Consider the following 20,411-nt stretch of genomic DNA (forward strand, 5'->3'; position numbering starts at 1 on the left):
TTATTTCTCTTCAAATAATTTGTGTAATTTAATGGTTGAAAATTCCTATAACTTAAAAAAGAAATCTTATTGGCTCAATGTAAACACTGAAACCAAATAAACAGTCCTGCAAGGTATTTCTTTAGCTCTAATACAAGTGAATGTGCTTTCCTGGACTGTATGGACAGCTGTTGCAACATTTGTGATGATATATGAACTTCTGGAAGTTCAGATATGAAGGCAGCCTTTTATGGAAGGATTACTGTGCATGAATAAACATTTATATTATAATAGGAAAGGACATGCTAAGTTATTCATAAGGATCTTGTGACCTTAATAAAATTATGATTTTAACATCCCAGTTTCTCATGTAATTTTTTTGAGAATCTTTAAATGTATTTTTATTTGTAATGCATTAAATAAAAAGTCTCAGTGGAACCTCAAAATCCTTATATTTCTAAATTTGAAAATACTCTAAATGCATGTACAAAATAGCATAGATGAGCTAATGTGCAAATTTGACTTTGTCTTCCAAAAACCTTCATTCTAAAATTTTAAAAAAACCCTAAAATTGTGTTTGTTTTATATATGGATAGAAAAAAAAGTTCAACATAACCCAAAGACTTTACTAATTTTATATAAATTTCCCCAAATATACCTTATTACACAGTACAGTATAAGATTTCTTACCTACTAAAAAGATAGGAGATCTTATGATAAAATTTTGAAAATGGACTGTTAACTCTGTATGTAATAACTCTACACATACATGATTTAATCTCTTTTCCAGGATACGTTTGGTCATTAGGCAAATTTTTCTTTTGTAATTACAAGCGACCCTCACCATTTGCGGGGGATACATTTTTGTATCCCCCGCAAATGGCAAAATCCACGAATAAGGCACTGCGTTCACATCCCCAGCGACTGGGAGTGGGGGGGCACAGCTCTGGCGGGAACAGTGGGAGCCCGGCAGCGGTGGCAGGATCCTGGTGGCAGCAAGCGCAGAGCTCCCAAGGAGCTCCTGTAAGTGTATAAAGTGCATTTAAAATGTGGGTTCAGCTTTCTTGAATATTTGAAACCACAAATGCCAAACCCGCAAATAGTGAGGGTTTCCTGTATTCTTGAGTAATGATAGTGTATTTTTCTTTAAAAGCACTTTGTGTGTTTAATTTAGTTAAGGATTTAGCTTATAGTTATTGCTAACTCATATTTTGCCTTCTTTGTTATGCTGCATCTCAGTGGAATTGGTAGTATTTGAAAAAATTACCCATCAATGTATTAATGAATTCTTGTAGCAGTTCAGAGTCATACCAGACTGATCACTGTAAGGGTTAATTATACACTCTTCTTGGGAAAAAAGTTGATAGTTCAGAGATCAAACAAAGAATCAGAACCTTGTAAGGTCTGCATGATGCAGATAATGGGTCCTTTTCCTAGCTTGCAAGATTGTGATCCCAGAACTTTCTGCTTTTCAATTCTGATACACTGAGTTGAATTATGGAATTATTTAAAAGGAATGTATAGGAATGTAAAGAAAATTAGGGGGTTTTTTTTGCTTTTTTAAATACCTTAAGTAATTGGATCCACAGTGAAACCTGTTAAGAAATCTGTGGTATTTCAAAATTGGAAATATGATTCTTCATGCCAAAATATACTTAGCTGTCTTAGGTTCTGATACTGTTCTAGAGATATCATCTTGAGGAACAAATCTGCCATTCAATACACTGTCTGTACCATTTGAATTGGAGAGAGATTTTTCCTTGATACCATTTTAAGCTATCTGGGTCTGATCTGAAGCCTACTGAAAATAATAATGGTCTGCCCATTGACATCAGTGTGTTTTGTTTTGTACCCTACCATTGGATCAATAGTTTGTAATTTTAAGTCTTCTTTGCATTGTTCTTTCAAATAAATACGGACATTCATCTTGGAAAATCCTATTTTGAGAGACTCCTAATTGCAATTCTCTTGTAGTCAGTGAATCAAGTAACCACAATGTAGATGGTCTCTTAAATTAAATTTATAAACTGTTTACTTCTTAATACTTTGTTAGTTACTGGAACAAATAAATATTGTTTTTAATTTCCCAAAAGATGAAGGTTAATGTCAGAAAATATGGTACTGCAGAGAAAGTTAAAATACACCTCATTAAGTACAAACATGATGTGAATTTCAGTGTACTTACCACAGGTGTTTTGCATTAAAATATGTCTGCTTCATTCAGAACTATTTTAAGTAAGTTCACAGGGAAATGCCTTTTTGAATGTTTGTACTGGAAGAGCTGATATTTTATGTTGTATTCTTCTTTGCACTGTCTAAATACTTTTATGTTCTGCTTTTCAAATTTAAAAGTATTTTTCATAGTACATCATCTTTGCAGTTTGGTAACAGATTTCAAGCTATAATTAGAGAAAGACTTTAATTAAAAACCTAGTAGGTGCATACTGTAGAACGATAGCCGTTAGAATAAGTTGTCAAAAAGGACTGCTCGCTTGCTTAACATTAACCATGTTCTTTTTTGTTTGAGCTAAAGGCGTCATCTTTTGTATGGTTTTATAATAATGTCACATGTATTTTTATTGATTTTTGTCTTTGATCTTAAGAAATGTTATGATACTGTATATATGATATAAATTTACTATACTCATATTTTAAACAGTATGTGGTAAGGTTTACTGATTTGTTAGCTAGTTGTCTTGACAAATACACATGGTATCAATACTTTCCAATAATAATTTTTAGATTTGGATCACAGCTCAGTTTAAAAAAAAACCCACATCTTTCACATGCTTTCCTTGGTTTCTTGAAAAACATAGATAAAAGGATTATAATTAGAAACAGTGATGTCAGATTATATAACCAGACATAGAGTACTCGGTCACTTACTCTCAGTGTTCACTGTCTCCTTGAAAAATGTTTTAAATTACAAGAACATGGGAAGAAAGCAGCAATTTTTACTCTCATATTCTGACCTTTGAACTTTATGGTGTTGGAATTGATTGTAGATGCAGTGTTTACAGTTGCCCTTCCCTTCATGATATATTCAGATGAAAGCTTCTATGAGAATACTTTAAATGCCAAAGGCATTGGAATGAGTACTTGTTATTAAGTAACATTTTCATGGCTATGTTCATAGCTTTTATAAGAATTATTATGTCTGCTGTATTACCTCACTAAATAGTATTTTACCTCTCTTTGTTGTATACTTACAATTAAGAAATAATAGAAAAAATTAATTAGATTAATATCTCATGTCACCTATAATGGCCTTTGTTCCTGTTATTACTAAGAGACCAACTTATATATGGTTTGTTTAACACAGGGGTGGGCAATAATTTTGGCTTTTGGGAGGGCCACTTAATGAGTTTTGATGAGCTGATGAGGGCTGCAAGGGTAGCTCCACCCCTTGATAGGTGCCCCATCCCTGGACTTGGAACCAGAAGTCCCACCCCTAACCCCTGACCTTTCCCATCGGATGTTCCCCCTGCCCCTGGAAGTACTCCTTTTGGGACCAAGGTTGCCATCTGAACCAGAAAAAAAAACCAAATCATATACTAAAAGTCAAACACCTACTATAACATATTTTAATTTTATTACAAAAAAAATTATTTTCATGATTTGTTTTCTGTAGTGTATACAGAGATGATTGCATAATAGGTCAAAATAAAGTCTTACTCTTGTATATTGTGTGGTGTGTGTGTGTGTATGATAGGGTGTGGGCAGGTGTGGAGGATGGGGGGCTGTGAGCCCGCACCACACACACCCCTGCTCATGGTGCACAGCTCTTGCTGCTGGCTGCAGCAGCAGCAGCAGGCAAGGGCCCTCAGGGCACTCATTGCCTGCGCAGTCACTGGCACCCAGCAGCACATGGCTCCAGCCAGAGCTGCGTGTGGTGGCAAGGAGTGCAGTCAGCCTGGCCTACCTCTATCATGTGGGGTTCTCTGCGATGCACATGTAAGTGACACTGGGACAAGCTCTACATGATAGAAAAGGCTGCCTTCCACACTCCCTGCCACCATGGTAGCAGGGGCGGGCCTCCCTGCCACTTCTGGCAGAGTCCTGGCAGCTTCACATGATGGGGAAGGCAGCTAGCTCCATTGTACAGGGCTTCCCCCAGTGACATGCGAGTGCCAGAAGCTACATATGTGCTGGAGGGAGCCCTGCATGATAGAGGTGCACCACCAAGTGCAGTGCTGGCTGGAGCCACACACCAACTGTCAGCAGCACCTGCACAGGTCAGAAGTGGCCCAACCACCCACCCTTGTGTGCAGAAGGGCCTGGCCCAGCTAGGACGCAGCTTCCAGGTGGGGCTGCTGCTGCCACTGCTGCAGCTGCCAGGGGACCTGCGAGCACCCACCACCTACTGCTGCAGCTGCCAGCAAGGGCTATGCACCATTTGGTGGGGGGGGAGTCTCCACAGCCACCACCCTCCCTCATACCCACACGCTGTACACCACAGCTCCCATGTTCCCACTGCCCTGCTGGGCATAGTTTTTGCACTCCTGCCAGCCCCAGCCCCATGCTCCGTGCCCCTGCCCAGCTGCACCTTCCCCACATCCCCACTGCAGCTCCTGCCTGAAGTGAGTGCAGCAGCAGGGAAACAAGGAGGAGCTGCTGGATGTTGGGAAAGCTGAGCAGGTCCCCCAGCGGCTGCAGCAGTGGCAGCAGGAGCCCCACCCAGAAGCTGCATGCTGGCTGGGCCGAGTCCTACCTTGCACAAGGGTGGGAGTAAGTTGTGTTGGCTAGGTGGGGTATAACTAGTTGGTGGGTGTCTGCAGGACGAATGAAATTGCCTGGTGGGCTAGATCTGGTCCATGGGCTGTATTTTACCTGCCCCTGATTTAACCAACCGTAGATTGTGACTACTTAAAGTAAAATATCCATTTAATGCCCTCACTAGCTGGTCATGTTTGTGTTTCTACTATAGTTTATTAATATATTATGATTATTTTTCTTAAAGCATCAGAGACTCCTTGGCATGCTGGAAATAGAGAAAGAAATGTTAGCTGAAAGGGTAGAAGAAGCTTTGATGCAAGAGTCACGAAAACATAAGGTAATATTTATATGCTTGATGCTATACCATTGAAGTCAATACAAGTTTTGCACTTTTTTAGCATTTGAAACAATTTTTCCCACTGCTCAAATGTTGTATTGCAATTTAACTTTTCATATTATTTGCAGGAAGTACTGGAAAAATGTTTGGATGAAGAAAGGAACAGAAGTAAAGAGGCTCTGGCAGCTGCTGCAAAGGTATCACCAGTTAAATAGCAGATATGCAATATAAATACCATGTGTGTCATTAGGAGAGCCAGGTTAAGAAACTGACTCGTATTTCATAATCAAATCCATTTAAGTCCAGATCCATTAAAAATTATGTTTGTAAGTATGTTTAGGGAGGAATATTGTTATAGAAGTCATGAAGACATCTAAAGCCATCAGAGATCTCTGGTGATAGAAAATGTAATATCCTATTTTCTTTTAATTAAAATAGCACATAGCTTTTTAATTATACTGGATGCATCCACATGAGACACTAGCTGTGCAGTAGCCTAATAATACTGCACAGTAGTGCATCACAGCAAAAACAATGCTAATACACAACTGCCTAGTATTATTAGGCATCACTGAAAGGGCGTGCGCCGGCACTACTGTGATGTAACACCGGTTATTGCACAGTGAATTAGTACTTGATTATACAAGTACTAACCTTAATGCACAGTAACTACAGCACATTAGTGAATGTGTAGATGCTCTCACTGAGAAGTTAATGTATTATAGTGGAGTTATATGTGTTATCTAAACAAAAATTAGTTTTTATACCATATATCCAACAGCAATATTATCTTTTTGATTTCAAGAGCCAGATATTGGGGTCTTCATCCATGCGTCAAGTCATCTAGCTCCAGATCTAACTGAATGATTTTTTTTTTTATATAAAGTCATTTTTTAAGGAAAAGCATAAGCCGTTTGACTTAAATTAAGTGAAGTTTGTCAAATGTCTTTGGTCAAAAACTCTAATTTCATTGCCAGAAAATTTTGGTTATTTGATTTCAGTTTCCTCGTGAGATTCAGTATGTTTTTAAACAAGTAGATCATTTGGCTTTTTATATGATTTGTTTAATGCTTCTCAATAATAAATGCATTGAACACAGAAACATTAATATTATGAAATCAGGTAATAATTTTTGAGTGACATTGGAATGTTATGTTTTGTGGCATAATCCAACACAAATGGGATTCAATTATGTGAACAAAATTGCTGTCTGTCTTTCCAGACACTGAAAGAATCTTTAGTAATGTCTCGCCGCATGCAAGTGATTCACCTATGTTACTCCGTTCTTTATAGCTTCTTATATTGTTTTTATAACCATACCAGCCAATTGCCCATCAAGAATGACAGGCGGGGGGAGGGGTGGCTGGGGACAGAGGCCTGCATCCAGCCCCACCCCTCCACCTTTGAGGCCAGGCCCACTCCCCCTCCCACCCCACTGCTTCGGGGCCGGGCCGGGCTGCCCCCTCTATGTCCCCTGGCCCCACCCCACCCTTCACTCTGTTGCCACTGCCTGTAGGGCTGGTGGGGGCATGGCCAGCGGTACTGGCTTTGCCCCTCCCTCCATCTGCTCCATTTTCGCGGCCTGCAGGGGGGATGGAGCCAGTGCCTGCCCCGCTGTCTGTTCCTCCGCTGTTGCCTGCCAGCGGGGGGAGTGCTGGGTGGGGACAGAAGCCTGGGGACAGGCTCTCTCACCCCTGCTGCCTTGGGACCAGTGCTGGAGCCACTCCCCCCACACCACCCCACTGGGCTGACAGGGACAGAGCCCAGCACCCAGCCCTGTGCCCCTGCTCCCCTCATCCGGCCCCACCTCCCCATTCGGGCCTGACCCCGTTCCCCCCTGGCGGTATGTGTTCATGTCCAGGGCTGCCCCTCCCCATTCCCCCCTCCCCTCTGTGGCGGCCCTGACCCTGTTACCCACCCCCTCACGCTGCCACCGTCTCCTCCACGGAGTGGGGGCTGGGGAGCAGGCCAGCTGTGCTGGCCTACCCTGTCCCCACTGTCATGGCGGCACTCCACCACCTACTGTCCCTACCACTTTATTCACGCTCTGATTGGCTGCCAAGACGGTCAGTTAGAGTGCAAATAAAGCATTACAGGCAGACAGACTAAGGCTTTTATATAAAGAATTGTCTGAGCACAACACAGTAGGGGCCTTGTTGCACATTGCACTTTTTGCTGCCCAAACGTTGATCAGTGTTAGTGCTAGCTTGAGTTTGGAGCAATCATACCTTAAGACTAAAAACCTTCTCTGACTGTCCCCCTCCTGCACAGCTGTGACTTGCCACTAGAGGGCAGGCAAATGGGGGCAGACTAGGAGCTATATCTGTGAATTGCCACTACAGGGCTGGTGAGCAAGGACAGGCCTTGAACCCTGCTCTAGGTGGGGTGTGTTGCACAGGTTGGTGGGGCAGGGTTATGAAAGTGGGTGGCAGAGAGTTAATGGGATGTGGGTTGGTAATGAAATGGAAGGTGAAAAGGAAATAGGGTTGGGGGTTGGGTGGTGAAATGAAGGAAGTCATAGGATCACGGAAAATTAGTGTTGGAAGGGACCTCAGGAGGTCATCTAGTCCAACCCCCTGCTCATAGCAGGACCATCCCCAATTAGATCACCCCAGCCAAAGCTTTGTCTAGCTGGGTCTTAAAAACCTCCAAGGATAAAGAGTCTGCAACTTCTCTGGGTAACCTGGTCCACTATACTAGTGAGAGAGGTTGTCTCATATCTAACCTAAATTTCCCTTGGTGCAACGTGAGACCATTGCTCCTTGCTTTGTCAACTGCCACCACTAAGAACAGTCTAGCTCCATCTTCTCTGGAACCACCTTCAGGTAGTTGAAGGCTGCTATTAAATCCCCCTTCAGTTGTCTCATCTGCAGACTAAATAAACCCAGTTCCCTCAGCCTCTCCTCATAAGTCTTGTTCCCAAGCTCTTAACTTCTTTTGTTGTCCTCTGGACTCTCTTCAATTTGTTAACATCCTTTCTGTAGCAGGGGGCCCAAAACTGGAAACAGTACTCCAGATGTCTCCTCAGCAGTGCAGAATAGAGGGGAAAAATCACTTCCCTCCATCGGCTGACAATACTCCTACTAATGCAGCCCATTATGCCATTCTCTTTTTTCACAACAAAGGCACACTGTTGGCTTATATTCAGCTTTTTGTCCATTGTAAGTCCCAAGTCCTTTTCTGCTGATCTGCTGCTTAGCCAATGAGTCCCCAACCTGTACCGGTGCATGGGATTGTTCCCTCCTAAGTGCAGGACTGCACTTCTCATTGAACCTCATGCCAAGTTCAAGTTAGCCACTGAGTGAAAAAATAAAAAGAAGTAAAAAAAATAAATTAAAAAGAAATAAAGTGGAAGTGAATGAAAGAAGGTAACATGCTTTAATAAATTGTGATTGTGATTGTGATTGGAGTGTAGGGGGTGCTGGTTGTGCTTCCTGGGGTGACTGGGAGAGAGGAGCAGTAAGAGAACACACTTTTGGGGGAGCTGCTACTCCTGCCCTAGGATGGAAGGCCCAGCTCAGTAGGAACCAGTTTTGGCCCTTATCTTGTTCCCTTTCCCATTCTCCCATAGATCCCACTGCTGGATCTGTCCCTTCCCTGCAATCTGGCTAGCTGGCACGTACTCTGCAGGCTTTTTGCATAGGGTCGCACTCAGGCTAGTGACAAAAATAAAGGACAACAAAAAGTCCTTCTTCAGATACACCTCTATCATATCCTCCCTCAGCTTTCTCCCTTCCAAACTGCACTTGCCTTTTTATATTTGATTTGAACAGGTAGGAATTTAAACTCTTCATCATTTCTAAGTCATTTTTCATTATCCAATAGCTTGTTCCATGGTAACTATCAAATAGCTGTTCTATGGATATTCTTTCTGGATATTTGTACTGATGGCATAGACGTGAAAGTGTCTATCTCTTTCATTATTGTGAAGAAACCTCCCTCTCTCTGGTTCTCCTCTTGGGACAAACCGAGTGACCCTTGTATTTCCTGGGTTTCTTCACGGTACTGCTGGTCAGGCAGGTTACTTAGGCAGGTAAAATTCCAAAGGGAGGAGAAATCTGCTCCTTCTTTTGTCTGTTTCCCACCTCTGCAGGTCATGTGATTAGCCATCTCACCTGGTAAGGGCGGATGTCATTTGGAAGCACCAGTCAGCAGCCAATGGGTCTGCTGCTGTTTGGAACTTAGTGTTGAGGTCAAGACAAGTGTATATAGGGTCCCTTCTTCCTGGAAGCGGGGCAGACATTTTGGGGGTACAGCCAGTAAACCATGCGGCCTCCAGAGCAGGCTCCATCAGTCTCTGGATAGAACTATGAGTAACCTACCAGAAACCTAGCCAGTAATTTAGGACTGAGTGTTCTAGATGTGTATCAAAAGAGCTAAACAAGCCCATACGGATTAACTCAAGGCAGTTCCCCTTTTAGTATTCTGTAGTTTGTATTCTTTCTCCACCCCATCCCTCTTTAATCAATAAATCTATCTGTCTAAGAATGTCACACAGTGTGTACTTAAGAGGGAAGGGATCAGCTTTGGGGGACCACTTCTCCTGAGCAGGAGACAGCTTGTGAATGCTTCAGGCTAAAGGAAGCACCCCAAAATCTCACGGTGGGTTAAGCACCCTCAAGATCCACAAGGTCTGTGTACCCTGGGGGGCACAGAGCCCAAACAAAAACTAGACCCTAGGTGGTAGCAGTGGTTACCTCAGGCTTGTGGGTTGCTCCAGGAAGGGGGTCAGCCAGATGTAGGCACCCCAGGGGAGATACTCTAAGTGGGGTTTTTGGTTGGGTGCAGTAAGGTGGGCGGCTCAAAGCAGGAGTGCCCCCTACTGTCCTGTCACAATTATATCCTGTAAACTTGCCAATCCTGGCTAAAGGAAATAATTTGCTTTACTCAGGCATTTGTTTGTGCTTTTGTTTGTCATTCACTTTTACTTCATTTGTTTCAAAGATTGAAAAAGAAGCAATGCAAAAGGCCATTTTAAAAGCAGTTGAAGAGGAAAGAAAAAACATGGAGAAAATTCATGCAGAGGAAAGAGAAATATGGCAGGCAGAACGTACCAAGGACAAAGAGAGGATTGCTCAAGCTGTTGAGGAGGCCATGCAGGAGCAGAGAAAAAGCAGTCAAGTTAGTACCTTTTAACTTTGCACTAAGCTGGGCTTGTGTTTCTGTTTGAGAAAATATGTTTTCCTTTCAATACCTATAGAGCTTTGTGCTAACTCCTCTAAAATACGAGCTTCTAGTATTTATTAAAATCTATAGTAAGTTTTTAGGCACTTAATGATTATGACAATTATGTTTGTATTCTCAGGATATGTATATCTTATATTTATTTATATTTAGAATGCAATATCATTTTTTCCTTTCTTATACAATCGCCTTGCATTCCAAACTCTCTTTCAAAAAGTATGTTGTCTAATCTATGGCAATAATACATTTTCTAGGAAATAAGTTATACTTTACTATGTAAGTATCCCTTTTCAGTTTTCACTGGATGGTGTAATTTCCTTTTCTGACTTAAACTGTTGTGCAGAAGTGGTTTGTGTTCACATCTGTCTATATTTCAGAGGTGAGAGAGTTATATAGGCAAACTACATCCAATATACAAAATAAGGTTTTTGGATGAAAGATTCAAATAATTTCACTATAATACAATTTTGGAAATAAAAACATTTTTAGAGGCCCTTTGTACATGTTACAAGTATTGCACAATTACTTGAGACCAGCTACATGTGCAAAGTAGCTATCACACAATAAAAGCTCCAACCAGCTATAAAGTTAGACCTTGAAAATGTGTTTTAACTTCATAGCTGGTTGGTATCCAGCTTTGATTTGCACGTGTAGCAGGGTCTCCTCTGCAGCTGGGAGACCATCAGCTATCAGGGCTCCCAGCCATAGGAGTGCAACCCCTGAGCCCTGGGGGTTGTGGCTGCCATGATTTACAAGTGTCAGGGTGGGGGTGAAACCTGGTTCCACACGAGGCTCTTGGTCGCAGCTGCACCTCACCTGCAGCTGGGACCAAGGGTCCTGCAGCTGATGGGTCTCTGGGTTCCAGCTGTACCTCACCCCCAGCTGGGGCCCAGAACCCCATCAGCTATAGGACTCTGGGTGCCAGCTATGGATGAGGTGTATCTAGGGCTCAGAACCCCATCAACTGTGGGATTCTGCATCCTGGCTGCACATGGCCCCAGTGCTAGGAGCCCCCTCAGCAAAGTGGGGTTCTCAGCTATAGGTGCCTGCTTGCAGATGCAGGGGGAGCCCAGGTTCAGGCTTCGCCTTCATGAGCAATAAGGTGCAGCTGGCCTTAATGTGTGATCCCACAATAATGCCTTGTGCCATGCATGTGTGACATGGCAGGAGGCATGATTGTGTAGATCACACATTAGATCCAATCATTCCTTTACTTGCATGTGTATAGGGGCTCTAAGGAACCAATCTGAAGATGGTGTGTACCAAATGACAGCTTATATTAGATGCCAGAGGTGTCTTTCATATATCTTAGCAATCAGCTGAAAACTACATGATATATCTGGAACGTCATGCAGATTTCCGACTAGGACATATGCAAGGAGTGAGGATTTTTGGGGGGTGGTATCTTTTATTGGATCAGCTGTAATTGGGGGAGGTAGTAGATGAGCTTTCAGGCTTACAAAGTGTCCTTCTTTAGTTCTGGGAAAGAAACGGACACAGCTTGAGCTAAAAAACAGTAGCTTGTGTAAAACTCCATTTGTAAAGTAAAGTAGTTTACTTACAGCCCTACTCAATTTATTTAATATAGGAGCAAAGGGACATTATAAGGAACAGCTAAAGGCAGGAGAGATGCAGTACAAAGGATAACCGCCTTAGTGGCAGAGCAAGGCCATTCAAAAAGGAAGAGAGTCATTATTACCTTTGGAGTACAGAGAGATTGGCAGGGATTCTAGATAGGTTATAATGAACCATATAGTCTATGTCTGTGTTTACTCCCTGAATTTTAGTAAATCCCATGAGTTTATACATTTTTGTATCCACGCCCATCTTCTAAAGGGGTTTTGTAAATTTCCCTCGAGCATGAGTATTGTGAGATTGAAAAGTGAGTGGTTGTTTTCTGAAAAGTGTTCTACCCATGTTTGTGTGCCTGTGTCTTTTATCCTTTTCCTGTGATCATTCATTCTGATGTTTAGCTTTTGCCTAGCTTTACCCACATAGATTCCATGAGAGCATTCAATGTACTGGATAAAGTGTGCCACATTATGGAATAAACACATGTAGGATCCATAAATTCAGATGGTTTTATTTTAGGAGATGTCAGTTGCTGTGGTAATAGAGATAAGTTGACGAGCTTTGCATTTATTATTAAGGAAGGGTTGTGCCCCATTTGTTGCCTGCCAATCAGAGAAGAGTTTCCTTCCGATGATGAGTTGGGCAGGGTTTGGGACTGTCTGAAAGCCAGGAGCAGGCGAGCTGGGAATAGTTCTCTCAAGGTCTGTTCATTTTCTGAGTATGGGCTGAAGTTGTTTGATGATCCTTCTTATTAGCTCAGGTGTAGGATGGTAGATAACTACCAGAGGTATGTGGTCAATAAGGATTTTCTTTTTTTATTGGAGTAATTTGCTGTGAGGCATTGGGTATAGGGGATGGGCTTTTTCAAAGATATGATCTGTTTCTCTGGTGGAGTGCCGTTGCTGGGTAAAGGCATTTTTCAGGTTGGTAAGGTGAGAGTCATGAGTATTCTCCTCAGAGCTGATGCAGTGGTATCTGAGGGCCTGACTGTAAATTATAGTTTTCTTGGTGTGTTTGGAATGATTACTGGTTTTGTGGATGTAAGTATGGTGGTCCATGGGTTTTTTTGTTTATAGTGGTTTGTAGGGCGTCAGCCTAGATGTGGATGATGGTATCCAGAGAGCTGCTGTTAGTGTAAGAGTGTACCAGAGAGAAATTTGATCAGGAAAGAGTAGTTGCTGAACCTGTGGTGGAAGTCAATAAGCAAGTCCAGATTATATGGTATGATAGAGATTTGGTGGTGCCATTAAAAAAAACCCAACTTATTTTAAGAAACTTATGAAGAGGTTAGATAGATTTGCACCTTATAGATTAAATCAGAGATGTATACCATAAGCTTTCATGATCCCAGGCTGATTTAGTTAGTCTATAAAGTGCAAATCTGTCCTGCCTTCTGCCTGACTTCAGACTAACGCGGCTAACTACCTTGCTTTACTCATAAAATAGAAGTTGATAAATTGGGAAACCATCTTTGGACTCATAGCTGTGTCCGTGATTTGGAGAGAGCAACATCTGTTAAAAGTGAAATTGCGGGTTAGAGCTGAAGTAGATGATTTATGCAGTATGTTGTGGTTACAAATGTGAGTGTTGTCCATGTTCTTGCACATATTTCAGGCAGGCAGTTGTGGTGTTAAGTGTGTGGGCTAGTGAAATCCATGTTTGTAAGAATAGCCGTCTTGTGGGGAGGTGGTTGATGGCTCAAGATCTTGTTGAGGAAATCTGGTGTCATGTAGAAAATTTACTCTGAGTGACAGGCGGTCTACAACATCACACCAATACTACTAAGACATATAATTTGTATGCTAACATAGCTTGCCTGAGTATAGGGTTTCATAGCAGACCTATATTGTCATTTAAATTATTTCTTCCATAAGTTTTATTCTTTGAGTAGATACAGACCAAATTTAATTATCTTACAGTTGATACGTGCAAAAGACAATGACCCTAAAATCAGTTCTGAAATGTCAGAACAAAAGCAATAAAAGGTATGTATGGTTCTGAACAGTTAAAAGTAAAAAAATAAAATAAAAATATGCTTCCCAGCAGAATGACAGCAGACATGATTTCATTACCTGCACTGTTTTCAGTCCTTCCTGATTCAAAATCATCACCTCCAAGCTTAATATTTATTACTATGGTTTGTATCAAAGAATGAAACTGCTGAGTTTAATACAACGAAATGGTCAGAAGAAAAAGGGGAAAAGCCCAACTTCCATTGGTCATAAGTATTTATAAGTTATCCATGTGTAACTCTTCTGCCAGGCACTAGATGGCAGCAACAAAGGCCAGATTTATATTTGGAGATTTTACACAAATTTTCTGTTTTGACCCTACCTAGGCACTTGGAAAATAACTTTTAACGGAGTGGTCCAAAGTGAACAATCTGAACAATCTTTTCCACTCACAAGCAATGGTAAGCTCTGAGTTCTGACAGATGTGGATAAAAAAACCCCCAGCACTTTATCAGAAGAGGAATCGCGTCAGTTTGACCTGGCTCCCTAGCATCTGTATAGCTCGTACACTCCAGCAGGGCATTTTTGGCACTAACAATCAGCTATTAGATAAAAGCACCAAAAAGCCCTGCTGAAGTGCAAGCTGTACAGATGCTGGGTCAAAGTGGCATGACTCCTCTTCTGGGCATGCATTACTCTTGGTCCAGGAGCGCACCAAGCTGAAAGTAAAGCAATTATTTAAAACCATAAATAGTTAAGTCTAACACAGTCACTGTCAAACAACCTGTTTTGGGCTTGATGATATAACTTTAGTCTGGGAGTGGTTCTGCAGCTGTTTTTGGAGGAATTAGCTAATTGTGCCTGATTGGGTGTGATTGCAATGTGAGCAAGGAGGTTGGACAGAAAGCCAACTCTTGCCAGAAGTCAGCAGCTAGTGACCTATATAGGACCAGTGACCAGGACAGCAAACATGAGCGTTTGAGGGAGAATTCACTGAGAAGTTGTCCAGGAAACTTTTCTTCTCATCCTTCACTGTAAGATACCTAGGTGGAAGCAAGTAAAGGAAGAAGAGTTTTTTTTTCCCCAGAACGTAGCAGCAGCAACAGCAGAAGAAGGAGCTAGCAGTATAGTCAAGAGGATGTTGCATTGTCCAAATAACTGCCACTGTGAGCGCTTCCTTTGCTTATTTCTGTGTGGGCTTTGTCCAGGTGCAGCCACTGACCACTGAGGCTTCCACCCAGGTTCTGAGCTAGCTTTTCAGGAACTGTGGCCTGCATGTCTCTGCCAGGGACAGGTAGCTGGAGGAGTGCTTATGGTGTGAATAGGTGCCCCCGGACTCTCTCAGGAACAGTTAAGAGAGCCACAGGAGGAAGTGGATAGGCTCAGAAGCATCCCTGAGCGTGAGGCCTTCATTGACTTGATGCACAATGAGACATAAAGCATCATGGAAGAGGGACAGCCAGAGAAAGCATTGTAAGTCACAAAGGACACAAATTGTCTGGAAGGTGAATCTGGCAGTTTGTCACCTCTGGCAACACACAGCACTCCTCTTGAAATTGCAGCTGTCCAGCTGGAGAATAGGTATGAAACCACTCCAGTGGTAGGGGAAGCCAAGCCATGTACCCCCTAGGGGGGAGAGGCTCAAAACTCCTGCTACCAAGAGGAACTGATGGATGGTGGTGGTTAGTAGTAGCCTTTTGCGGGGCACAGAGGCATCCATCTGCTGGTCTGACCTGTTGGCTCAGGAGTTCTGCTGACTGCCAGGAGCCTGTATCTGAGATGTCACAGAAAGGTTGCCCAAATTCTTTTGGTCCTCAGGCTACTATTTTATGCTGCCAGGGATGAACTTGAGCAGATCAAAAATGACTACATGGCACTGGGTGCAAGTGTGAAGGGGACTGGGGCCTAAATACTGTTCTTATTAATCCTTCCAGTGAAGGATAAAGGCCTGACTAGGAGCATACCCATCCTGGAGATCAGTGTGTAGCTGTATCAGTGATGTAGCCATCAGGGCTTTGTCATCTTCAACCACAGGGATGGTGCCCCAGGCAGATGGATTTCTGAGAAGAGACGGGGTCCACTTGACAAAGATAGGGAAGAGTGTCTTCACATGCAGTGAGGAGAGCTTTAAATTAGGTTCGCTGGGGGATGAAGACAAAAACCCAAATGCAAGTAAAGAGCCTGGTGAACTGGATAAAAACTTAGTAAGGAAAAGCAATAACTGAAACCTTAATAATGTTCTAAGGGAGAATATAGGACAGTCAGTTAGATACCTGAAATGTTTATATGTGAATGCAAGAAGTATGAGGAACAAACAGAAAAAATTGGAGGTCCTAATACAAGCACAGAATTTTGATGTAATTGGGATTATGGAGATGTGGTGGGATAGTTCACGTGGCTCGATTACTGCTGCACAGGTATATAGTTTGTTCAGATAAGATATGTACGGGGAAAAAAAGGAGGAAGTGTTGCCATATATATAAAGGCCATGTGCTCTAACAAGCAATATACAATGAAAGGTAGGCCTGTTGAAAGTCTCTTGGTAAAGGTTAGAGAGGAAAGCAGCAGGGAGGATGTCACGGTGAGTGTTTACTAGAGGCCTTCACACCAGGAAGAGGAGGTGGATGAGGCCTTTAAACAACTAATGGAAGTTTCAAGATTGCAATACTTGGTTCTCCTGGAGGACATTAATTTTGGAGATATCTGCTTGGAGGGAAACACAGCAATGCATAATCAGTCCAGCCAGTTTTTGGAGTGTGTTGGGAATAACTTTTCGGTTCAGATGATAGAGAGGCCAGCTAGGGGAGAATCTAGTCTTGACTTACTGCTCACAAAAAGGGAGGAGTTGGTTGAGAATGTGAAGGTGGGATATAACTTGAGTGACAGTGGGCACATCTACACAAGACACTACATGTGCAGTAGCTCATCATGGCAGAAACAGTGCTAATGTGCTACTACACAGTATTATTAGGCTACTATGCAGTAGTGTCATTAAAAAGGCATGTGCCTGCGCTACTGTGCAGTAATGACGGTTACTGCACCTTGATTCAGTACTTGATTATACAAGTACTAAACTTAATGTGCCATAACTGCAGCACATTAATGAACATGTAGACACACCCAGTGACCTTGAAGTGATAGAATTCAAGATCCTAAGGGGGAAGAGGAAAGAGAGTAGCAAAATAAGGACACTGGATTTCAGAAAAGCAAACTTTTGCAGCTGGAGGGAACTAGTGAGCAGGATCCCCTGGAAGACAGGTCTGAGAAGAAAAGGAGTCCAGGGGCGGGTGTAGATGAAACGGGGGCCATAAATTGAAGAAGTGGGTTTTAAAAAACACCGCTTCAATTTTGGGCCAATTAAACCCCCATGTCGTGCACACATCCCACTCATTTAAGGCACATTACACCACCAAGTTTCCTACACCAGCTGGAATTAATGCGCAATATGCCACTGAGGCATGCAAATACCAACACCTTTAAAGTGGTGCAAAAGCACTTAGCCCGCTTTAAGGTGTCATGCACCCTCTTAAGGGTGCAGAAGTAAGCTAACCCAATGCAATGGACAAATGGGAAGTGCAACAGGAGACCAGCCTGACTTGACAGCAATCTTTTCAAGGAGTTGAAACTTAAAAAGGACTCCTATAACAAACAAAAACTTGCTCAAGCACTAGAGGAGAGTATAAGACTATTGCATGGGCATGCAGGGAGAAAATTAGGAAGGCCAAGGCACAATCTGAAGTGCAGCTGGCAGGGAACAAAAAGAGGAATACAAAAAGATTCTACAAGTATGTCAAAAGTAAAAGGAAAACCAGAGAAACCATAGGTCCTTTAAGGAATGCAGAAGGCAATCTAGTTATGGATGATTCAGTTCACTGGGTAGCAAAGATAGGGAGGGAAACAAACAGTTTGGAGTAGGAGAAGGACAGGTTAGGGATTACTTAGAAAAGCTAGATGCTTCTAAGTCAGGAAGGCTGAATGGGATGCAACCTAGGATACTGAATCAATTGACTTAAAGTAATTTCAGAGCCATTGTCTATCCTTTCTGAAAGCTCTGGAGGTTAGGTGAGGTCCCGAATGACTGAAAAAGGGGAAGCATTGTGCCCATCTTTAAGAAAGGCAAGAAGCAGGATCTGCAGAACTGCAGACTAGCCAGTCTAACCTCTATATCTGGAAAGCTTATAGAGCAGGTCCTCAAGGAATCCACTGTAAAGCACCTGGAAGAGAACAAAGTGATCAGCAACAGCCAACATGGATTCACCAAGAGCATGTCATGCCTGACCAACCTGACTTCTTTCTATGATAAGGTGACAGGCTCTGTGAATGCAGGGAGAGCAGCAGATGTGATATACCTTGACTTTCGCAAGGCTTTTGACAATCTCTCTTACATTCTCATTAACAACCTAAAGAAATACAGACTAGTACATAAAGTACTTTAAGATAGTTACATACCTAGTTAGATCATTCTATTTAATGAGTAGTCATCAGTGGCTCAGTGTCTAGGTGGGAGCACGCATCAATTGGGGCTCTCCAGGGGTCTGTCTTGGGTTCATTTCTGTTTAATATCTTCATTAATGATTTGGGTGATGGGATTGAGTTCATGCTTTGGAGATTTGTGGACATTACCAAGTTGGGTGGAGTTCTAGATACTGTGGAGAGTAGAGCTAAGATGCAGAATGACTTGGATAGGTGAGAGAAATGGTCCTCAATCAGTCAGATTAGATTTATCAAGGACAAGGGCAAAGGCCTGCATTGGGGACAGAATACTTATATGCACAGATACACACTGAGGAATGATTGGCTAGGCTGCAGTACTGCAAAGAGGGACATGGGTATTACAGTTGACCATAGGCTGAACATGAGCCAACGTATGCTCTTGTTGCCAAAAAAAGCCAACAGCATACTGGGTTGTATTACCAGGAGTGTCACTTGGAAATCAAGGGACATGGTTCTTCTGCTCTGCTTAGCACTTCTAAGGCCTCACCTGGAACCCTGAGCCTCACACCTCAAGAAGGATGTGGACGAAATCCAATGCAGAGCAAAAAAATTATTAGAGGCCTGGGAGGCAAGTTTATGAGGAAAGGCTGAAAGAACTAGGGTTATATAAGAGAAGAGAAAATTGAGATTTGATAACATTTCAAATATTAGAAAGGTTATTATAGAGATCTTGGAGATGTACTTTTCTCTTTGGCTGTCGGAGACACAACTAGGAGAAGTCTCAAGCTGTAGCAAGGGAAATTTAGGTTGGAGATTAGGAGGAACTTTCTGTCTTTGAGAGTGGTCAAGCACTGCAGCCGGCCACCTAGACACGTAGTGAAATCTCTGTCATTAGAAGTGTTTAAGAGTTGGTTAGACAGACACTTGGCTGGGTTGGTTTAGTCAGGAATGCTCCTGCCTTGAGCAGGGGCTGGATTAGAGGTCCCTTTCAGCCCAACTTTCCTATGATCCTAAATCCAGGGGAGCTATTACTTGGGCCAGTATGCTGGGAAGGGAGAGTCATCAAGGGCTGCTTTCCAGGGACTGTACCACCTACACCAGACAAAAGTGGCAAGTAGTGGGTAGGTCCGTCCCCTTCCTTCCCCCTGGGGGTACCTGCCTCTCCTTGCTGAGGATTGCTGCTCCACTCTGGAGGCTTTAATTGACTACGACAGCCAAAATGGCAAGTTCTGGGTAGGGAGGCATGCACCAGAGTTCACTGGTGCTCCTTGCCACCTTACAGGAGTCATCGTCACACTGCCACTTTGGATTGCTGGTTGATGGCCTCTCCACAACTTTCCATTTGAAATATTTATCTGTCTATAATCTGTACCATTCTGGACAGGAGGGACTGTAGACATAAAACCTGGCCCACCTGGGCCATTTACATTACAGTTTATCCACAAACAGTAAAACAGGTATGATTGCCCCCAGCTCTCCAAGTACACACAAAAAATGAGGCTATGCAGAGGAGTACACAAAGTTATCATTACAGAACGTATATAACCTAAACACAGTTACATAGCTATTCTGCGTCTCCATTGCTTCCTATTAAATAGTGTATCAAATGTCTTAATGGTTTAAGTCCTCCTCAAAACTTAACATGGAATTGATCCATGATAGAGTGTTGCCTCTCTCACTATGATTTTGATGTTTCTGATGGCTGCATTCCCATGGAACTATAGATAGGTCAATCTCAAGACTGTTTAAAAACCTAGAGCTAGAACAGAGCAAGAGATGGCCTGTGATTTTGGCCTTCATGCTACAAAAAAAGAGGAATATCATTGATAAAGTCCATTTTTTGCCTTAGCTTTCCTAAATTAAAATCAGAATAGTCTGTGTTGAGAGGTGCAGATGTCTGTAATTTATTTTCATAATCACAGAATTTGCCTGTATTGTGTTGATGGACAGGGATCCTGGTTTTCCCTGATAAAAAATCAGATATTCTCTAATAAAATTCCCCAAATCTGTTATTAAAGTGAAAGGCCCCCCACAACTCCCTCCCTACCCCCAGCTCCACTCATGCCTCTACTCCCCACACACAAACCTATACCCACTCCCACAATATATAAGAGTAAGACTCCATTTTATGTTGTTGTGCAATCACCTCTATGTACACTACACAAACACATGTAAATCAGGACAAAAATATTTTTTGAAATCAAATTAATGAATGCTGTAGATGTTTCCTTTTTATA

The 20,411-nt window shown here is 42.5% G+C and overlaps 1 protein-coding gene across 4 annotated transcripts in view; it reads left to right on the forward strand.

Annotated features, from left to right (window-relative positions):
- The window catches only part of CCDC91 (coiled-coil domain containing 91), a 457,779-nt gene that overhangs the window by 259,055 nt on the left and 178,313 nt on the right, over positions 1-20,411 (forward strand). For all 4 annotated transcript variants that reach the window (XM_019515987.1, XM_019515989.1, XM_019515988.1 and 1 more), the window contains 3 exons: positions 4,940-5,032; positions 5,161-5,229; positions 9,977-10,153. In XM_019515987.1, coding sequence (XP_019371532.1) covers positions 4,940-5,032; positions 5,161-5,229; positions 9,977-10,153 — 339 coding nt within the window. The remainder of the gene's footprint in view (positions 1-4,939; positions 5,033-5,160; positions 5,230-9,976; positions 10,154-20,411) is intronic.

Source organism: Gavialis gangeticus, unplaced genomic scaffold (assembly GCF_001723915.1).
Source record: "Gavialis gangeticus isolate Ggan-Ray unplaced genomic scaffold, GavGan_comp1, whole genome shotgun sequence".
Taxonomy (NCBI): Eukaryota; Metazoa; Chordata; order Crocodylia; family Gavialidae; genus Gavialis; species Gavialis gangeticus.